The 16,899-nt window shown below is 30.6% G+C and overlaps 2 protein-coding genes across 4 annotated transcripts; one reads left to right on the top strand and one right to left on the bottom strand.

The window, feature by feature from the left end:
- Window positions 1–8,478: 8,478 nt before the first annotated feature.
- LOC137811866 (protein EXORDIUM-like 2) lies at window positions 8,479–10,590 on the top strand. Its single transcript, XM_068613722.1, has one exon. It carries the CDS (start codon window positions 8,795–8,797, stop codon window positions 9,701–9,703), a length of 909 nt encoding a protein of 302 aa, XP_068469823.1. The 5' UTR covers window positions 8,479–8,794; the 3' UTR covers window positions 9,704–10,590.
- LOC137811867 (polyadenylate-binding protein 2-like) lies at window positions 10,500–16,899 on the bottom strand. Of its 3 annotated transcripts, XR_011081185.1 has the most exons (7): window positions 16,739–16,899; window positions 16,529–16,637; window positions 15,659–15,729; window positions 12,145–12,336; window positions 11,938–12,065; window positions 11,563–11,747; window positions 10,500–10,723 (listed from the first exon to the last, which is right to left on the bottom strand). XR_011081185.1 is itself a non-coding variant. In XM_068613723.1 (6 exons), the coding sequence occupies exons 1-6, from the start codon at window positions 16,784–16,786 to the stop codon at window positions 11,699–11,701; spliced, it is 597 nt and encodes a 198-aa protein (XP_068469824.1). In that variant the 5' UTR covers window positions 16,787–16,899; the 3' UTR covers window positions 11,446–11,698. The 3 variants fall into 3 exon arrangements, 2 of the variants coding, with proteins under 2 accessions (XP_068469824.1, XP_068469825.1); XM_068613723.1 differs by lacking the exon at window positions 10,500–10,723 and having other exon boundaries at window positions 11,446–11,747; XM_068613724.1 differs by lacking the exons at window positions 10,500–10,723; window positions 15,659–15,729; window positions 16,529–16,637; window positions 16,739–16,899 and adding an exon at window positions 12,514–12,667 and having other exon boundaries at window positions 11,446–11,747.

Genomic DNA, 16,899 nt, shown 5'->3' on the forward strand with positions numbered 1-16,899 from the left:
CATGCACAATAATGTTCTCACACGTATTGTAGACCCCTTTCATAAATGCACTAGCCGTAGCCCATGACTCACACTGCCCTAAAATAATGACCTACACAAATCTCACATTGCACGCCACGCCGCAACCAAACACCTCAAATCAAATACAATACCAAATTAGTGTCCCTACTTACTCAATTTATATCAAATATTAAACAAAATCATAATCTTATGTTACATGGACACTGGAAACACATTGATATTCATCTCATTTTTGGTGTGATCTTAAAAAGGAAGGAGTTAATTATGTAGTTAATTTTTTTATTGAACTCAAATTTAAGTTGTAGATGTTCTGACCAAACCTCTAAAGTTAGATGATTTTTTAAGCATTAAGCTTGTTTAGAGTTTGTTATTAGAAGTAAATTGTTGTTAGATTTAAAGGGGAGAATAATGAGATAATTTTATTGTTTGAGTACTTATCTTCTGTTAAAATAATTCATATTAATTAGGATTATATGTTATTGTTATTTTTTGTTGATTCCAATTAACATGTGGCCATTTTTTTGGGTTAGAATTACATAAACATTATTTAAACTAAAAGTTTTAGTCATTTACATATACATGTCATTCACAAATTATTGTATTTTTTTGTTGGTTGAATTTCTTTATTTTCAAGAATATAAGACTAGATTCCATTTTTTTATGAGAAGTGGGGTTAAGGAGGTTGAGCTCATCTTTACATTTTGCTTGGATGGGATAATAGAAAATGTGGGAGCAAAAAATGAAGAGAATTGGAATAGAACATGACCTTATTTACATTAGATAAAAACATAATCAATTATATGGGACACTCCATAAAAAAAATGGGTTATTTGTCTACATAATCGAAATGGATCAGGTTGATATTATAAACTACATAATTGATGATGCATGCTACATGATAAATAATGAATCATGTAGCTATTAAAAATAATCCTTAATTTTACTACAAATCATGTGTGAGTGTTACTTTGGACAAAAAAAAAAGGAATTTTTGGATAAAGCAGTAAAGTCAATATGATATATATACGAGTTAAAACATCTCAAAAATTTGGTATAATGTTTTTCTTGCAAATATAATAAATATAAACTCACTATTTATATTAAAAATTCAATAACGAAGTTTTAGTAAATGTAGTTTTTTTAATGATTATTCAATAAAAAATTAGTCAGGATATTTTTAATATGCAACTTAATTGAACTCAGATAACCCAACTTTTTATAATTAATTTGGCAACACCAATTATTGAAATTGAGTTCAAAGAAGCTCTAAATCTTTCAGAATGAAAATTAAAATCTATAATTTAAATGAATGATTAATTGGATGAGTTGTTTGATTTGGCTTCATACTTAGCCTTTCAACCAGTTCTGTCGTTCTGATGTGAAGGGCCAAACCATGACGTACAGTAGGTGGAGCACCATTATTGCTAACTACAGTTTTCCTTTTTCTTTCTTCTATTCTTTGTCCTTCTCATACGTTCAAATTATACAAGTACTACTTCACAAGTACACATTTCAAATTTATCCTTTTTACTACGAAAAATAATATTAAAAATGTGAGCAAACGATAAAAGCAAAAAAGCACATTGAAATCCAAAAGCTTCACTGCACAATTCCAAAACCATGAAAAAAAGGTAAAGAAAACGTGAGTAGAAAAGTGATAAAACTAGAAATGTGACATTTATGTTTATTAAAAAAAGTTAAGCTTTTCCCTTTTACGCATCTGGTCATCGAAAAACAGCTTTCAAAGGAACTGTAGCATTCATGCACTTATTTTTTTGTTAAATGAACCTGTCCAGTTGGAGCAGACATTTTGCGGGTGAGTTAGTACTAAGAGGAGGATGTGAGTGACACGTGATGTTTGGCTTATCCATTGCAAAAACCATATTCAAATCAAAGTTTTGTTAGCTCCGTGTGTTGCCGACGACCACTCTCCTTTTCTTCACTCACGCAACACGTGACTCTTCTTTCACCTTTTTCTAACCCAAACTTCTCACTCTTCCTTTTCTCTCTTTTCATAACATCATATAAACCCCAACTAAACAAAAACTCAGAAACCTCACTTCAAATTCAAATCCCCTTCCTTAGCTTTCCACTTTTCTCTTCTCTCTCCATCTCCCTCAAACAAACTGCCTTAAATTTCCTTTATGTTCTTTCCATCTCTCTCAACTTATTACTTCAATTTAATTATTCATTTCAAATCCAACCTTCTATTTATTAAATATATTATAATACTCTATTATTCTCACGCTGCTTAGAAATTTCAAACTTCATTTATAATATATAAATATATAACAGAGTGTAAATATTATTTTATAAATTAATTTTATAAGATTAAATTAAATTTAATTCTTAAAATGATATTTAGAATTTATCTTAATGTGTTTATCATGTTCTAACTATTCATAAATATTTAATTAATATTTAATTATATACACAAGTTGATACTCTCACCCAAAAAAATTATATGGTGATCATATATATCAGAATATATAAAATAAGTTAACTAACTTAGTGAATAAATTTTATAAGATTGAGTTATACTTAAATTTATTTTTTAAATATTTTTAACTAAATTTTATTTTTTTAATATAGTAAATTAACTATAAGTGTACTCTTAAAATAATACATCTAATTAATGTTAAATTCAATGAATTTAATATTAGACCAAAAATATACTCACAGTGGAACTTTCTTCTTTTAATAAAATAATGTTTAGTTATAGTTTAATAGGATAAGATCCGTTAATATAACCTGCCTTTTAAACGAATTTTAATTTAAAATAGATTTGTATGAATAGTCGTAATCCGTACTTATAAAGATTTTAAAAAAAAAATTAATATGCATATATATAATAACAATTGATTCAATCTATTAAACTCTAGACTAAATTAAGTTTGGTGATGTAAAACTCATGGTTAATTCATTAAAATCTATAAGTAAAATTAGTTTAACCTAAGATATATATAAAATATAATTACAAATTTTATTATTAATTTTCTCTAACAGGTAAATTAATTATGTGATATAACAATGTTTATATTATAATTTAATTACAAATTTATTGTCATTTTTTATTTATTTTGAAGTTAAATTTATAATTTTAATTTCTTCCAATTTTTTCACATTTAGTTACTAATTTTTATATTTTTAATATTGTTTGCTATAGTTGGTAAAAGATTTACTAATGCTGTTTTTTTTTTTTAATGGCACAATATTAATTTTTAATTTAACAACTAATATTTTCATATACAAAAAATATACTAAAATATCAGACGCTTTTTAAAAAAAATACACTATATTCTAAGAATATCATGTAGAGAATGTACAAATTTATTTAAAATAAAATAAAATTCAATTAAAAATAATTAAGGTGGAATAAGTGAATCATGACTTTTTGATATATATACCCAACTTATTCACAATAAACTGATCGAACTTATCTACACTAGTGAAAACATAGGTGTAATGTATTTACATTTTTTTTTTTAACTTCTTCGATGATAGAAATTTAACATACATACATAAGATGATAGAAATTTAACATACATACATACATTCATAAATAATTTTGGATGAGTCGAAATTGAAAAACAAAAAATAACATGTCAAATAAAAATGATGAATTGATTAATCAACCTCTTTTTTCTTCTCCTCTTATATGAGTTTCTCTTCTTCTTCGAGCTTTTTTCTCTTCTTCCGTTGGTGGTTTTGGGATTGGAGAGTGTGATGATGTTCGCGTAAGGTTATGATTCACTTGATGGTAAATACAAAAGAATGATGATTTTACCAAAAAATTATCAGTTGCTTGAAATGGAGTGGAAAAAGTGATTGAAAATAGAGGTTATTTTATTTTATATGTGAGATTTGGTGTGAGAATCTGTTGTTGCCTTACAATAAGGAATTAAGGGAAGAGTGTGAAGTTAGTTTGCATATAAAAACTATTCCTTAACATTATTTTATTTTATTTTTAAATAATTTTATTTTTTAAGTAATTCATATGAAATGATCATTACAAAAAAATCACTAAATAACAACCAAATTAAGATACACAAAATATATATTGACTAAATTATATACTATTTTAGATACTAAAAGAGTATTGGTATCTAAAGTGGTTTCTATTATTAATAAAAAAATCATAAAATAATTTCTAAATTGGTATCTAAATTAGCTATCAAGGTTTTAGCTACTAATATTTTAGTTTCTAAATTAGTCTACAAAAAACTAATAAGACTAATTTAGAATATAAAGTAACAAATAACTAAAATATTGATAGCTAAATATTAGATATTAATTTAGAAACTATTTTATATACCAATAATTTTTTTAATTTATAAAATATCTCTAATTTAGTCCAATAACAACTAATTATTTTAGTTTTTAAAATTAATTTTTATTTAATAATTTTTTTAATAGACAAAATACATCTTTATACTAATAAAATAAAATATATTAAATAAGAATAGAATAAAAAATTATATAAAAAAAATTATAAAGAGAAATCATCTTTATATATAAATATAGATAATAAATTTTTAAAAATTTGTCCATTTCAAATATCCAACTTATCTACATATATAATTTTTTCAAAATTCGCCCATCTCAATAATTTTTCTTGAAAAATTCCACCAACTCAATTAATAAACCACTTTTTCCCATATATATGTGATACACATTGATACTTTTCCATATTCGTGTCATCATCATCTCTTCGCATGCATTAAATTTTCTTGTTCATTCAGAACAGGTTGTAATGGAATTTTTGTTTGTTTCCTTCGATGCCATCTTTACACTTTCAGAAACTCCATTTATTTCCTTGTTACATATCCGTCCCAACATGTTCTTCCAAATTTTCAAAACCATTGAAGATAAACAAATTTAATTGAATTTTAAATTATTCATAAATTTTTATATAATTTTAATTATAATTTTTAAGTATTTAAATTTTTTATATTTTTCAATTGATTTTTATCATATAATCGTCACTTCTCATTGTCACTTTTCACATATCTTTATATGAAAAATAAAAAAAATAGATAATTAAATTTTAAGCTTTTTATAAATTAAGGTGTCTTAAACTAAATCTCTATTAAGAATTTTTGTTTTATTAAAATATTTATATTCTATTATGGTCATGCCATTTAATTTTATTATTAAGTAAAGTGACATGAATTTTATTATTAAATGAAGTGTCATAATTTTTTAATTTTGTAGTTTCAAACATGAACTTTATATATATATATATATATATATATATATATATTTATGATATTGCGTTTCATTTTTTAAATTAATAACTACAATAAAAATCAAACTAAAATAATGTGGAGACACAAAATAATATTGTTTGATAAAAATAATTAAGGTTCTACAACTTGTTTTTTGTATTGCCTTGTCTAAATTTATTATGTTATGTTTGAAACTGTAAAATCAAACCATCATATCATCTTAATAAAATAATCAATTGAAAAATTTAAAGATTTTAAAAATCCAATAAAATAAAATTTGGTAGGAATAAAAAAATTTATGAAAAACTTAAAACTTAATTATTATTTTTTTATTTTTCAAGTAAAAACAAGTAAACACTGACAATAGATAACAAAATTAAACAGTAGAAGCTTGATTAAAAAGTTTGAACACTAAAAATAGAACGAAATTTTGAATTAAAACTCAATTAAAAATATCAAAATTTGAGGGACTTAAAACTGAATTAAAAAAATAAATTAATATAACTAAATAATTTTTTTATTCTTAAGTTTGAGTGTGGAAGTCTCAACTTGAAAATTCTGAGTCTATAACGTGAAAGATACTCCTACATGCATATTTGTATGGTGTTGGTGTGGAGCTAAAAGCTGGCAAACATGACTATCATTGAAGAAGATGACCTATTTAGTATCTTCTAATGAGCTTCCTAACCCTAAATTCCAAAGCTCTTAGGTACACCCATACCCATTTTTCAAACTCAACATCACTCACCTTCACAACCTATTATTATCTCAACCTTGCATCTTTGTTCATTATTGCTTAGGTTAAGAAAGAAAGAAAGAGAAAGGAGACAAGTAGTAATGTGAGATGATCTTCAAGGCTATATATATAATAAGGTTATATTTATGTAAAATTACGTATATTTCTAAATAAAAACAAACTATATAAAGACAAGAGTAGTTTGAAAAAACTCAGAAAAAAAAAACAAATTGTTTGGTAGTTTTATACAACAAACTTTTTAGAAATAAAAAGAAAAATTTAAATTGTTAAATTGATTTTTTCAAACTTCTTTATAACATTAAAAAAAAATTGCTTAATTTTTTTATTATTTTATTAAGTTGTTGAATAAATTTTATTACAAAAATACATTTTTCAAATATTTTTAGAGATAAATTAGTTTAAAATTACAATATTTTTCTGAATGGAAGACCTAAAAAATGATGAACCACTTGCAAACGTAATACTCAAAGAGGAAACATGACAATCTCTATCATTACTTGAGAAAGTATGGCTTGCCACCCTATCTATTTATCAATCATTATGTGGTCAATCTATAAATAATTCATCCATTACAAAAAATATAAAAAATAAATTAAATTAAATCCAATACATTTTTCTATCAATTTTTAAGGTATTAAAATTAATTTGAATAATTTTTTTATAATTAAATATTTCTTAAATTTATATATTTTTAATGATTTAGAAATATACTTTTGAATTTTTTATAGATAATTTATCTTTTGAAAACTATTTTAACATTTATTTTTTCAAAATATATCCTTATAAGTCATCAAATAGAAACCAATTTTAAAGACAAAAAGTAATTAATTGTTATAATAACTAAATTAGATACTATTATAGTGACTAAAAAAATTATTGGTATATAAATTAGTTTCTATTATTAATAAATAATTTTTAAAAGATTAGTAGTTATTTAGATACTAATTTATAAACTATTTATCAATAATAGAAATTAATTTAAATACTAATAACTTTTTAGTCCTTAAAATAATATTTATTTTATTTAATATAATAATTAATTATTATTTTTATATTTATAATTAATTTTTATTTAATAATTTTTGTAATGTATTATAAAAAATGTGAATGGATGATTTAAATTTTATTTTTATCAAATAGATCAAGATGGACGAATGAAAGTGTTTAATAGAAAAAAGTCAGTATATTTTTTATTTGATTTATTATAATCGGAAATAAAATTTATCTAATTAATTCAGTTATTTTCCCATTGAGTAAGTAGATCTAACAAAATTAAAACGAGTCATTTCATGAATTTTAAATTAGCTTATTTTTAGATTAATTTTAATTTAGGCAGTATAAATATTAATTAGCCATTGCTCACACACTACCCTCTGAAGTTAAAAGGAAAGTTTATCATCATAAACATAATTTAAACTAGAAGAATTACATATTCTTTCTATCATTCTAGTAAAGGAAAGATTGAGATAACATCTTCATTGTTGTAAAACCAAAAAAAAAGCCGTTGAAATTGAATTAATGTATAAAACAATATACATGTATTATAACGGTAGATTGATTTTTTTTCTTTAGTTCCTAGACTTATGGAATATTTGTAATAAAAAATTATTAAAATGAATATTTATCATTGTTTTTTATGTAAAAAATTAATTTTCAGGGTAAACTAAATTATAATATTATAATATTCAAAACCATGAAATATTTAGTTTGTCATGTAAAAAATTTGAAAATAAGTTATTTCAATAATTTTCTTATTATAAATATTTAATAAAATTAAAATTTAGACTAAAAATAAAAATCAATTTTACATGAAAGTATATCAAAAAACAAATTTAACTTAAAAATTAATTTATTACATTGGTTATTACTAATATTTGAAAATTATTCTTCAAATATATATTGTGATAGTATGTGTAACTAAACGTTAGACATGAATTAGAATTAAGATATTTTAGGAGAAATATTATTAGAGTAATAATAGAGTAACAATTCATTACAATTAGAAAAAAAAATTTGCTACTTTAGCAGCTATATATAATAAAATATATCAGTTTAGAATTGTTATATGAGGTAATATAATTTTAAAATTATTTAATTTCTTTACGATGATATATATTATTAACAAATTTTATTTCTCTTTATAGGTATAATTTATTGGAGGTTTAAAGACTCTATATTAAATGTTAGTTTACATACATCGATTTGTGTAATAAAATATTTGAAGAATAGAGAAAAGAGTTGCATGCGCGGATAAATTAAATATACTGAAACACTCTTTCTTCCTGGAACTCTGCATCTGACGTCAATCTCATCAAAGTCGATGCAGACTGAATCACACGCTAACCCTTCCAATTATATGGCTCCAATCTCACCGTCGAATAAAATCCTACGGCCCATATCCCCACTCCAATTGCAGGTGGGGCCCAACTAGCCAGGTTTAAATTGTGCTGAAACGCATGCTAAAGCATTCTAGGGATTGCGAAATAAAAATAAAAAATTAAAATGATATGATGCAATATTTAAAAATAAAAGAAAAGTAATATTTAGATGAGTAGAAGTGTGAAATGGTTGGAAAATGGTAAGAAACATAATGAAGTTGAAATTTGGACAGGCTGTGAAAGAAGTAGCGAATGAAAAAGGGACACGTGGAGGATGAGGATGTTGACACCTCAGTGGTCACAGCTGTCTCCGCTCATCAGGTATATAAATAGGTCTCACTATCTTACTCGTGTCCATCGTCAATTCATTTCAAACACTCTCTCTTCACACTTTCCTTCTAATCCACAACATGCCTTCTAATTACAACGCTGCCATCGCCTTCTCTGCAGTGCTCACGCTGCTCCTCTTCCCCTTACTAACTGTAGGGGAGCTTGTACAGGAGCAGCCACTTGTGCTCAAGTACCACAACGGCCAGCTCCTCAAGGGCCGCATCACCGTCAATCTCATCTGGTACGGCAGCTTCACCCCGATCCAACGTTCCGTAATCGTCGACTTCATAAACTCGCTAAGCAAAGCGCCTAACGCGGCGCTTCCCTCCACTGCCACGTGGTGGAAAACCACGGAGAACTACAAGGGGGGATCCTCTGCGCTGGTCGTAGGGAGCCAGATTCTGCACCCGGCTTACACGCTCGGGAAAAGCCTCGAGGGAAAACACCTGCTCGCGCTCGCCTCCAAGTTCAATCAACTCAACTCGATAACGGTCGTCTTAACGGGTAAAGACGTCGCCGTCAAGGGTTTCTGCATGAGCCGCTGTGGGACCCACGGCTCTACCCGCGGCGTCCAAAACGCTACCCGCACCGCTTATATATGGGTCGGAAACTCCGAAACACAGTGCCCCGGGCAATGCGCGTGGCCCTTCCACCAGCCGATTTACGGACCCCAAACGCCGCCATTAGTAGCGCCTAACGGCGACGTTGGCGTTGACGGAATGATAATTAATTTGGCCACCCTTCTTGCTGGGACTGTCACGAACCCTTTCAATAACGGTTACTTCCAGGGCCCCCCGACGGCGCCATTGGAGGCTGTTTCGGCTTGCCCGGGGGTTTTTGGAAGCGGGTCGTATCCTGGATATCCGGGTCGGGTCCTGGTGGATAAGGTAACCGGGGCGAGCTACAATGCGCATGGTGTGAATGGGAGGAGGTACCTCGTGCCAGCGATGTGGGACCCGCAGAGTTTGACATGCAAGACCCTCGTGTGAGCGTGCGACGTGGCGTGGGATGATGTTGATATTGGTCGATGGGAGCGGAAGCAGGGGATGGAGAATGGATAATGGATAATGGATAACGGAGTAGGATCGGAGGAAGTGTGTTTCTAAATTCTAAGCCTAAGCCTGCTTTTGTCGTTTAGTGTTACGTGTAAATTGTGCTACTAAAAGACTATAGAGGAAGTGGAATGTTGTATAAATAGTAAATTATGAATAAGGAAGAATAAGATTAAAAAAGGGGATATGATTAATGTGATATAGATATATTTTATATGTGTGTGAAGTTAGGTTGATGAGTTTGTTTTGTGTAATTTTAAGAAAAGGGATGGAGAGTGGATTTTTTTTTTTTATGAATTATTGATATGTTTGGGTAAAGTAAGATAAGGTGGTTGAGGAATGAAGCGGTGGAAGAAGAGGGTTGGTGTTTTTGTTTGTTTATGGGTAAATGAGAATAAAGGTGGTGGTGTTGGGGGCCTGGGAGACCATTATGGCGAGGTATCGGTCATGATGATGTTGGTAGGGTGAAGTGAATCTCACAAAGTGTGTAAAAGGCTACAGGGGTGTCATTGTTTTAGATAGTTTTGGTGGGTCCTTTTTCTTTGCAATTATGTTTCTGATAAGTATTGGCTTCTACCCTTCTCAACGTGAAGATTGGGGTGAGGTAGGGTGAAAGATTGATGGTCTTCCTTTGAAATAAGTAGGAATTTGATAATGGCATGGCCTTGGGCAGAACACTCTGATGGGTGGAGTTACACGCTATGTCCCTTTCTGTTTCCCAACCAGTTTCTCATTCAACAAAAGTCAGCTTTAAATAAGAACTGATGGGTGTGTTAGTTTATTCATGCCACAAATTTGAATAATAAAATTTACACTTTTATACAGATACGTGGTTATTTGATTTTACCCTCTGCTATAAAATAACTGTCATAAGCTGAACTGGACTATGCCTCTACGCATCGTATTCTCGACTCAGTTCTTCCACATTTTTCAGTGCTTTTTCGTCACAGTTTGCCACTGCAGTTTTATACGTACATGTCAAGGAAATATTTGAATGAATAGCTAAATAGGCATGGTATGACTCAAATTGTTAGTTGACTGTCTTTAAGAAGGCATTTACAGCAATCTGAAGTGTAAACCACGCAAGTTCTTCTGATACTCAGTGCAGAGGGTCACAGTATAAGGTTACTCAAGAGAAATTGCATGGACATATTAGCCTTTCACTTGCGTGAAGAATGACTCGAACTTTTTACTGAAATCTTTTCAAAATGATTTCCAGTATTTTTTTTTTACCAAACTGCCTTTAATAATTTTATAACTTTTAATCCATAATCAATAAAAAATTTGAAGTTCTTAAGATAGAGACTTCCTTTCATGAGAAGATATTGGAAAAAATAATTAGCCACAAAGTACTAAAATAGATTACATAGCTATTTCTCTCAAAATATGTTATTAATAAATTTAATGTCACTAAATAAATTAACCAATTTAATGAAAAACGAATTAATTGAAATGATCTTGTACACAAAAATGCAAGTAGTGTGACCTTCGGGACAACGTTTTCCCATAGCCGACTATTAATTATCATAGGTTTTGACTTTTGACAATCACGACACAGCTAGTCTAGGACAACAATAAGAACTAGGAACAACTATTGCTTGGATTTTCGTAAAGAAAAATGAGGCCTACACTAACAATGGAGAGATGCACCTACACATTACAAATTTGAGAGAAGAAAAAACCCAACTTAAAACCCCACAGATTAACATTTTTTTTAACAAGGATACTTTTACAAAGAAAATTTGAATATATATCAGATATAAAAAAAAATGCAGAGGAATACATCGTAAGCTTACAAGGTTTGCTGCTTAATCGGTGGCCGGACCATTCCCTCATACTGAATGGCCTACATCAACCATGACACTAGAACAAGGAGTAGGTTATGTCCTTCCATCCATTAAACAATACTTCTAATTCTGCATAATTAGACATTCAATAGTAGGGGCTATAGCGCATCCCCATTCTAAACCTTGGAACTTTTCTGCAATAAAAAGATGATGAGTGTTACATGTCCACTATTTACAGCAAAAATAGAAAACTTAGAATGGGGTACCAGCTTCCTGCACCCCAAATAAATCAATCCACTCCGCCCTTCATTTCTGGCGTGGGTTGATGTTTTTGTGGTCCAAGATGAAATGCCCATGGAAAGGAAACAAATGAAAATAACATACCCATATCCAAAAGGAGCATAAGCAAAAGGAGGTGCATACGGGGCTCTGCCTCGAAACCCCTGGTAAGGATTAGGCCGGCGAGGACGATATTGCTTCATCCCTGGTATGTTGGTCCTCTTAGCAGTAACCTGCAAAACGTCCATGACAGAATGGAAGGTTAAAAACGAAAATGCAGATATTTTTTAAACAAGACCCTCTTGTTCTAACCTTCAATTGACGCCCGTGTAGTTCAGATTCATTCAGCAACAGAGCTTCTTGAACAGCCTGCACTTCAAGAAACTCTATGTAAGCATAGCCCTTTGGTTGGCCAAACTTATCAGTTCGGATGGTGACTCGGTTTACGGTTCCACATGACTGGAAATGCTGCTGCACTTCTTCTGGAGTACATGAATAGTCCACCTGTGGAAAATATCAATCCTAAGAGATTAATTGATGACAAAGCCACACGGAAAGCCAATCAATTTGCTATTGGTTGTCCATGGAAACTGTTGTGCATTGCAACTAGAGCATTATGATAATATCGAGAGTTCTAGAAATTAGTAAGCAAATTTCTAATCAATAATTATAACAAACAACCATGCAATATAATACACCCATTGCCTATTTAAATGGTTTGTAATTTTGATGTCAGTCATCCACTCCACTCTTCTCTTCATAATATCCCAGGATACTATGCAATTTACAAACTACAAAACATCAATTTTAACTCAATAAGATATATGAAGGAAACCAATTTATCACGGAACTAAAAGGAACTTCACGTACCGTTTTTGGCTTCTCAACCCTCTTTTTCTTTCAGATTTTGTGGTGAATTAGTTAAAATATCAGTAAAAAATAAAATTGATTCAAAATTCCCTCTTGATTCCAAGGAAGTAAACATAGAAATGTCAAGGACCCCTCACCATGAGAAAAAATACCTATTATACTTTTGAGCACTAGGCACCGCCAAAAGCATCCGTTGGCTTTGCTATCAAAATGGGAGATACCACGAACTGTCCTTTAGCTACAAAATCCTCTTCCCACCAGTAGGAATCCACGTTCTCGATCTGCAATCTAATCCATTCTTCTGTTCATCCCACCACAAAAACTTTGAAAGTTTCTATGCTATGGGCCTGTATTTTCACCCTAAATTGTAGTTAGTTTTACATGTATTTTTTTTTTCTTTTTCCTACCTTCCTCTTCACTATCAAAATATGATGTTTTGGATTTGACTCCTCCAAAGTGAGGGGAACGCGATATAGAAGATAAAGTATAATAATAACCAGTAATTAAAAGAAATCACAGATTGAGATCATAATTAAGCTAGATTTTTTTAAACATGTATTTAATTTTATCACGATTATCGACCACTGGTTTTTTTAATCAACAATTACAAGTTCAATTTATCATCTAAAGTGCATATCCTCATTTTAGAGGAGCCAAATCGGTAGCCCACCATACTACAACTCCATGAATATCACCTTCCAAAACAATTAATGCTTTAGCTTCTTAAATTTTGTCAATCCTTCCCTTTTTTTTTGTTGCATAATTTGTTTTCAAATCTTAATTTTGTAAACTTCTCACAAAATTTTCTCTCCAGCTAAATATTATATCTTTTTATCACATACTTCCAACTGCAGCACTACTAAACCAGAAACCTGTAGATGAATGCATAACCTGCGATTGGAGTCGGGCATATGTCAATTAGGACACCACCACTTGAAAACACAATCAAACTTTGAAATATCAAAAACACATTCAACACCAAAAAAAGAAATTTCTCACCATCTAAAAGTTTAAATTAGTAGCAACTTAAAAATTCAAAATTTCCAAGATTTAAGTAGGTGAAGACTAATGCATTAATCTTTCAATTAGCAGTGAGGCATTCGCATTATACACGAGCAACGAACATGAACAACTTTGGCTAAGATACATTAAGAGAGAAAAAAAGTCAGCTAAAGCCAATACTAACTGGAGTTAGACATACACAGAAAAACGCATAAAGGACCAATAAATGGCCATGTACATTTGATCACATGGAGTAAAACAAACATCTGAACTGAGTATGAAAGTCAAAGTTCAAGAGGAAACCATTGTATGACCCAGATGAACAACTATGAGTGGACTGAGAAAAGCTATCAATATCATTTTATCGGTGTATAAAAAAAATAGACTTCCCGAGGTTAATTTCAAATAAGGTTGCACGCACAGTAAAATGGGATGAAAATTTATTCCTCCAACAGTACAGGTTAATATGAACAGCTTAGGATTTTGAAAGAAGCACGTTCTAAATAAAGGTGAGAAATTTGGGGCTTCAAGTTGCTTAGCAACAGTGATGGAAAGACAAGCCAATTGAAAAAGGTCAGGTGGGTAGGGCAGGTATGGATTTGAGTAAGAGGCTATAGGTAACAAATCAAGGTTGGTCGGGCAGGTGTGGATTTGAGTAAAAGGCTATAGGTAACATATCGTAGCATAACGGGTGAAAGAGAAGACATGTTGCTAGGGTTTGTTCCATGCCCTTCAAGAGCTTCGAATAAGAGATACAAGGGAAAACCAAAATATTAGATTTAAAAGGAGCTGTATTCAGTAAAAGTTGTGATTAAGGTTGAGGTTGAACATAAGCCAGATAAAACATAGGATCTAAATCATGATACGATACAACAAAAGAAAATGCATTAGCGTAAGAATCAAATTTGTAAGGTTCCAAAATCATAATTTCTATACAGACTACAGAGAAGCTTTATGCCATCAATAGTCTACTCATCCTACATAATCTTGTTATCCTAGATCTGCAATCTGGATTAAAGTTATTAAACTAACATGGATACTTCATGGTAAGCATCCAGCTGATTCACCATTGATTTGAATAGAAAATCTTTGCAACAAAGAAGCCTTAAATTAGTCAACTCTTGTCAAAATAATCAAACAGTAAAATCAAATATTCTTCCGTCTTTTAATGGACATATATCTATATCTAATCAACAACTTGCTTTAATTTTTCCCTCCTTCTCTTTATCTGAGTAAAAATCTCCTCTACATCGCATTGCTTCATTTCCTCATGTCAAGGTGCCCTCAATATCACTTATTTATGACTGATGCAGACACACAAACAACAAAAACAGTAACTAAAAAAAACAGTATGCTGAACTAAAAGCAAAACCTAAAAATAAAACAGTAAACAACAGCAAGAAACATGCCAAATGCTGTTCAATATGGCTGTTCGGATAAAAGACATTTTCATCTTGCTGCTGGGAATATATTCTCACTGTCAGAAAAAAGAGAGACCACTTATGGATGTTGGAGTTCTATTCTATCACATTCTATTATTCTTACATTGTCACGTTCACATGCAGACACACACATGTGTGTAATATCAAACCATGAAATATGTTTTTCATAACATTAAGGTTCAATTGGTTCCCTAATTATGTATAATGATGGAATGCTAGAGTCTAGACTTTATAGAGCCTCAGGATTAAGAGTAACGAGATTAAGTCCAAATCCTCAACAATTAATGCAAACACAACATAAAGTCATGTGACTCCAGGAATCACAATCTATTTTGTTCCAAAAGCAGCCAACACACTTAGACACGTTGCCTTGCTATGAATTAATAACTACAGACAAAATATATAAGTTAATTTCAGTAGCATACACGGCCCATATTAGGAAACACGTCAATTAAAGAATTAAATAAGCAAAATATAAAATTTAAATGTAAACAGAAGAAGAGACAGCTCACATTGCCGACAAAGACTGATCGAGAATCTACTTCCTCTTTATTGTTCTGACTCGAAGCAGCAGGAGCAGGAGCTATTTGGAGATAAGAATCAATAACAGAAACAAGAGTCCAAGAATCGATTGTAATGAAATGTCTTGCACACTAAGAAAATACAGTGGTCACACCATATGCAAGGAGAAGAAGATAAATCAGAAGGAAAAAGACAAAGGTAAAGACAAAAGAAATAACATTCACAATTTTCTTTTAAGGTTAAGAAAAAAAGTCAAATAAAAGAGACACGTGGGGAGACGATCGGCTGTCAATGAGGCCTCTCTCATTCACAACAAGCATTGCATCCTGCTATGCATTCTCTTAACGAGAAAAGCTGAAGCCTTGAGCACTACGGCACTCAAGCATCCCCAAGTATCGCCCAAAATCAAATAATCCATGCATTAACCCAGAACTCCATATTTGGAAACAAAACTTGACAAATTTTCAGCTAGCATCAGTCTATAACACAATTATCGCGAGTGTAACAAAACATCTTGCCATTCACAACCATGTTAAAGAGCCTTTCTTAACCTCTTAAGTGAACTCTTCGGTCTTCGACAAAGGAATCAATTGCATGACACAGTATACATTACCAAGCATGCAGCACACGGAATCCTATTTTTTTTAAGGTAATTAACTAAAAATTAACTAATTGGAAGAATTATGATCTATGTTAACAATGCAAAACAAACAAACTAGAGCTAATTCTCACACAGAACACAGCCAATTCAACCCAACTTATATCAAATACATATAATTTCACAAATAACATAAAAAAGTTGAATATTTAATTTTTCTTTTGAAAAAGTAGCAAAACAAATAATTTACGAAAGAAGGTACCTTGAACAGATCCCATTTCCTTCTCGACCTTGGCCTGCATCTCCCGCAAAGCAGAAGCTTCGTCTTCCATTTCCTTCAAGCGCTTCTTCATGCCATCCAACTCCAAGCCCTGCAATGCAATCGGCATTGATGCGTGAAGCAATGTTGATTGAAACGGAAATTGATGCAGAGATGAAACGCAAAAGCAAATGGAATGAACGCATTGCATACAGCTTCGTTGCTGTCTGAACCGAGCATTTCAACGTCGTCGTTTTCCATGTTGCTCTCTCTGTTTTTCTGCAATTTCCCCTTCTCCGCCTTCACTTATACTTTACCGCAACAACCATTTCATTTCACAATTTAATTTAAGTGTAAAAGGGTCTTTTCTCACC

The sequence above is a fragment of the Phaseolus vulgaris genome, chromosome 2, assembly GCF_000499845.2.
Source record: "Phaseolus vulgaris cultivar G19833 chromosome 2, P. vulgaris v2.0, whole genome shotgun sequence".
Classification (NCBI taxonomy): Eukaryota; Viridiplantae; Streptophyta; class Magnoliopsida; order Fabales; family Fabaceae; genus Phaseolus; species Phaseolus vulgaris.

Coding starts and splice junctions, on each gene's coding strand:
- LOC137811867 (XM_068613723.1), bottom strand. CDS start 16,786: ATGGAAAACGACGACGTTGAAATGCTCGGTTCAGACAGCAACGAAGCT. Junction 15,730..16,528: donor GGAAATGGGATCTGTTCAAG/GTACCTTCTTTC, acceptor ATCTCCAAATAG/CTCCTGCTCCTGCTGCTTCG. Junction 12,337..15,658: donor GATCAGTCTTTGTCGGCAAT/GTGAGCTGTCTC, acceptor TATTTTCCACAG/GTGGACTATTCATGTACTCC.
- LOC137811866 (XM_068613722.1), top strand. CDS start 8,795: ATGCCTTCTAATTACAACGCTGCCATCGCCTTCTCTGCAGTGCTCACG.